This window comes from Grus americana, chromosome 1 (assembly GCF_028858705.1).
Source record: "Grus americana isolate bGruAme1 chromosome 1, bGruAme1.mat, whole genome shotgun sequence".
Classification (NCBI taxonomy): domain Eukaryota; kingdom Metazoa; phylum Chordata; class Aves; order Gruiformes; family Gruidae; genus Grus; species Grus americana.
Genome location: NC_072852.1, coordinates 202,120,046 through 202,124,343, shown reverse-complemented (window position 1 = coordinate 202,124,343; position 4,298 = coordinate 202,120,046). Strand labels below are relative to the sequence as shown.

General features: G+C 47.1%; 1 protein-coding gene across 1 annotated transcript; it reads right to left on the bottom strand.

Moving 5' to 3' along the window:
- Window positions 1-644: 644 nt before the first annotated feature.
- Window positions 645-2,584, bottom strand: LOC129205903 (vitelline membrane outer layer protein 1-like). Its single transcript, XM_054824376.1, has 3 exons — window positions 2,414-2,584; window positions 1,644-1,738; window positions 645-930 (listed from the first exon to the last, which is right to left on the bottom strand). The coding sequence occupies exons 1-3, from the start codon at window positions 2,582-2,584 to the stop codon at window positions 645-647; spliced, it is 552 nt and encodes a 183-aa protein (XP_054680351.1).
- Window positions 2,585-4,298: the final 1,714 nt, after the last annotated feature.

The following is a 4,298-nucleotide window of genomic DNA, read 5'->3' as shown; positions in this document are numbered from 1 at the left end:
CAGCGTAAGCACACTTTCTAACCAAGTTTCCTAAGGCAGGAGCTCACGTATGAGCTAATATTGCTTGTAAAACACATGTATGAGTCTTGAGGTAATTAAAGTTAGGAGTGGGCAATGATATCAAACCTTTGACACTTCTCATGAGCTCATGCAAATTTCTATTTCACTCCATTTAGCTCTCATCGATCATTTTCTCTTTGGTCAGAAAACTCAAGCAGACTCAAACTAATACCCATTCTTCCCTGTCTGTCATGTCAACAAGTCAAATATTATTTCAAATAAGAGAAAATGGGCAGAGCAAACCTGAAAGAAACTCACCAGTCAGAGAAAAAAAAGTTGAGAAATCTGTTCCTCAGCTCTGAGCAATTGTCAGAGATTGGGCATTTTCACAGTGATATACCAGCAGTTACATAACGTGATGATTCTGGTAAACACTATACACTTTGGTAAATATGAGAAGCTGTGCTAATGTAGTGGTAGCTGTAAAAGACATCATCATCTAAGGCATTGGTTGGTGTGGCAAGATGCAAGCAGTCGAATTGTCCCAGGTATGTCCCAGTATAAAGCTAGAGCCAAGTTTTACTGATATTTCATTTGCTGTGGGATATGGGATGCATAGGCAGTGATGAAGATGAAGCAAGTGCTCATTTACAGCAGAAGAACCTCACATTGTTGAGTGCTGTGTCACCCTGAAACCCCTGCGGGGGCTCTACCTTGGTCTGGAGACCACATATGTTGCAGCTTCTGCTCCATGGACCAAATCTACCCCACGATAGTCCATCCCCTACTAGCACAGTTGCATCTGAGCATCTGAACTGGATGTTGTTGGCTGCTGTGTAATCACCTCCTCCTTGGGACTTCTCTGTTCTCAGTGAGAAGGAGATCAGGTAGCTTCCAGGGCAAACCTGGAAGCTGGTCCATGTACCCCACCTGACAAAAAAAGCAGAAGAATGTCTGGGCTCTGCAAACTGCTGCAAAGCGCTCCTTCTCCTCACCACGCTGTCCTGAAGCTTAACACTCTCTTGCTCACAGGAGTGACTGGTACAATGTCCTGCTGCAGTCTGGGGCCCCTTACTTTCTCCTTTTTTTTTCCTTCCCTTCCAAGGATGTACTTTTCTCTTGATAGGTATCTCATCAGAAAAACACCAGGGAGTCTGAGATTGGATAGTTATGGTTCTGGTGGAAACTCCAAGGACAGCCTCAGCACATGCTTTATGATGAATCCTTGACCCATCTGACAAGCGCACACCAGACAGCAGGGAGAGCAGACACTGTTCACTGCAGCAAGGCCAGGGCTTCACCCAGTTTCTAAATGTGTGGTTAAAAACCCCTTTTCTTGCATTTGCCCCATGTGTTGCAGATTTCCAACAAAGGATTCTAGCCCTAGGACTATACTTTGGGTATTCACAGTGCTCTGCAGAAATTTCAAGAGCAAACGGAGGGTGGTAATGTGAAGTTACTGTGTTTAAGTACCCCCAAAAATGAATGAACAAAACCCCCAAATACCTATTTTAATTTACTTCATACTCCAGCACTATGCAGACAAAGCAAGTCAGAGAAGAGACCCCTGCAAATGGTGACACCTATGGATATTTTGTGCGCTAGTGCATGACAAACAAGAGAGAAACCAGAGTGTTACTTACTCCCCCACCGAGGACTCGATAACTGAGTCATCTTGACAATGCAGGCGTATGCTGTTCAGAGCTGTGTCATCTCTTCCAAACTGGGAGGGCTCCACCTGCAGTAGAAGACATAGGGACAGAGGGAAAGGCAAGGGGGAGAAGGCTCAGGAAAAGTCCTTTAAGTGCCAGTCATAGACAGTCCCACTCCATTCTGTAATGAGAATGAGAAAATGTCTTGGGAAGCACATAGGAAAAGATCTCTGTCACACTGGGAAACTGCAACGTACCTACATAACTCTTGTAACATGTTCTTCTCTGTGTTTTCTAACTATTTCTGTCCCACCGTGTAAGGCAGAGACTCTGAGTCCCGGGAGAAATGCTGGAGGAGGCTGCCTCTCTCCCTGACTCCTGCAGCAGATTTCGGCACTGACGTGGCTTCTCCAGCAACATCAGCCACATGGAGACCATGCATCTGCCAGCACATCTTTCTCCAGATTGAGAATAAAACAATGCTGGCAGTAGCTCTGTTTTTCTGTATCTAATGGGAGACCTCTTGTCCTAAAAGAAAAAAAAAAATCATATTTTTCTTTACTGATGCAACTACAGTAGCAACATTTTGTAGGGTAATTTTTCCAGAAGACTCATAGTTTTATGTATACAGTACCACACCCAGGAAGAGGAAAAACTCTGCAGAAAGTCCTTATACTCTGGAGAAGACCCTCATGGGAGCTGGAGATCTCCCAGGGTGCAGGGACAGGAGATGGTGGGAAATAAGGAGAATTTTAATTTACCTTCAGCGCAAATCTATTGGCATAGCCATAGCGACAAAATTGCCGACTCCCCCACTTGCCCCGGTGCCCTCCATTGGGCACAGTGAGGACAGAGGTGTATTCACGCGCCCCTGTGCCCGGGATGCAGAGAGAGGGGAGCAAGATGCAAGTAGCTGGCATGAGGAGCTTCATCTCTGGCACTCTGCATCTGCTGAAGAAGAGCTGGTATATGGACAGGGGAATTTATACCCTGCCAAGGCAGCTTGCCTTTCCCCACCAGTCCATCAACAAACACTGTAGGAACAATAGTTTCCACCTGGGCAGTGACACAGCACTTGCTGACCTGCTCGCAGTGCCCGTGAGGAGCTCCCTGGGAGCACAGAGAGGTTGACAGACAACGTGTGACACATGCTGTGGCTGCAGGGGTATCCACCACCACTGAAGGCCTATAGAGAAACCTACATGCTCCTTGCAGTGCTCATGGTGGCTGTGGAGCAACTTGGCAGAGGCTTGATATGGATTCCTGCTACTGGCTATGCGTATACTTGGACATGGGGATGTTGCCTTTTGAGAGAAATTCATAACCATTTTAGTTATTGCTGGATGTCTGGCAAGACAGGTCAAACTATATGAAGAAACGCAAGGGACCTGGTCTGGAACAAAGTATAAGTAAACTCAAGCCTATTGTCTCCCAACCCTGTTGAACAGGGTTCCTGGTAAGCTTGACATATGCGTAGGTTATTTATGGTTTAAATGGCATTTTTATCTTAAAAAAAAAAAAAAAATTGTTCTTTGTGACAAGCTTAACTGAAGTCAGACATGCCGGGATGCCCAGAGTGATTCTCAGGGATCACTGAGATAAATGCCATTGGGAAGGAAGGTAGAAGGCAGGTTTTCCAGAAAGGTGATACTGAACTTGAGTGCATAGTTTTTGAGGATGCCACAATGCAGGGAGAGGTGAATTTGAAACCCTGGATCTGAGACTCTCTTAACAGACTGATAACCAATGCTCCCTAGGGCCCTCAGTCAGGCTTGCAGGCTCTGGCAGAAGCTGTTTTTTCCATTCAAGAGGCAAAGAGAATACATTTTAGGAAAGTATCTTGAGCCTCAGGATATTATAGCAGGATGGGGTGCCAAACTTTGAACTATCAGAAGACAAAGATTTTCCCTCTTGTAGGTTTCTCTTCCAATTTCCGCTCTGCTCCCTCTGTTCCTGTCCCGTAGTCAATGCTGCCTTTCCCACCCTTGGCTCTGTACTCCCCTTCCATTTGTCAGTGCTCTGTACAGGTGGCAATATCTGCAAATGGAGATGATGGGAAGGAAGCTGGACAAGCCTTTTGGTGGAAGGCACCAAAAGAGCACAGCACGTGATGGAAACACAGCCTGTTTTCCTTTTTAAACCAAGACTTTCATCTTAGTTCTTCAAGAGGGTGTCAAAGCCCAGAGGAAATGTGCCCAAGGACCATGCAATCACAGCTGGTGAGCCAGCTGTGTTTGCTCAGTCAGGGTCACACGGTGGCAGCCAGGAACACCCAGACCTGCCCTTGCCTGCACATGAATGGAAAGGAGCAGAAGGAGTCGGAAAGAAACAGCTGGGACCTGGTGTTAACACCGCAAAAGAAGAATCAGGATCCCCACATTCATTTCGCCTTTGCTGGCCTGAAACCGTCGCCCTTGGGTGCTTCACCTCTGGCAGCAGTGATGCAGATCCACAGCCTGGCAGGACCCACCTCCCCTCAGACTGCTCCCATCAGGAGATTCCTGTCTCTTCCCGGCCTCAGAGGAACGATCCCAGGGCACGGTGAGCCCAGAGCGTGACAGGGGAGCGGGGTGAGGCAGGAGAGCGGTGAGGCCACCTTCAGGGATTTGGCCATGAGAAATGACTCCTACGCACACTTCAGAGGCC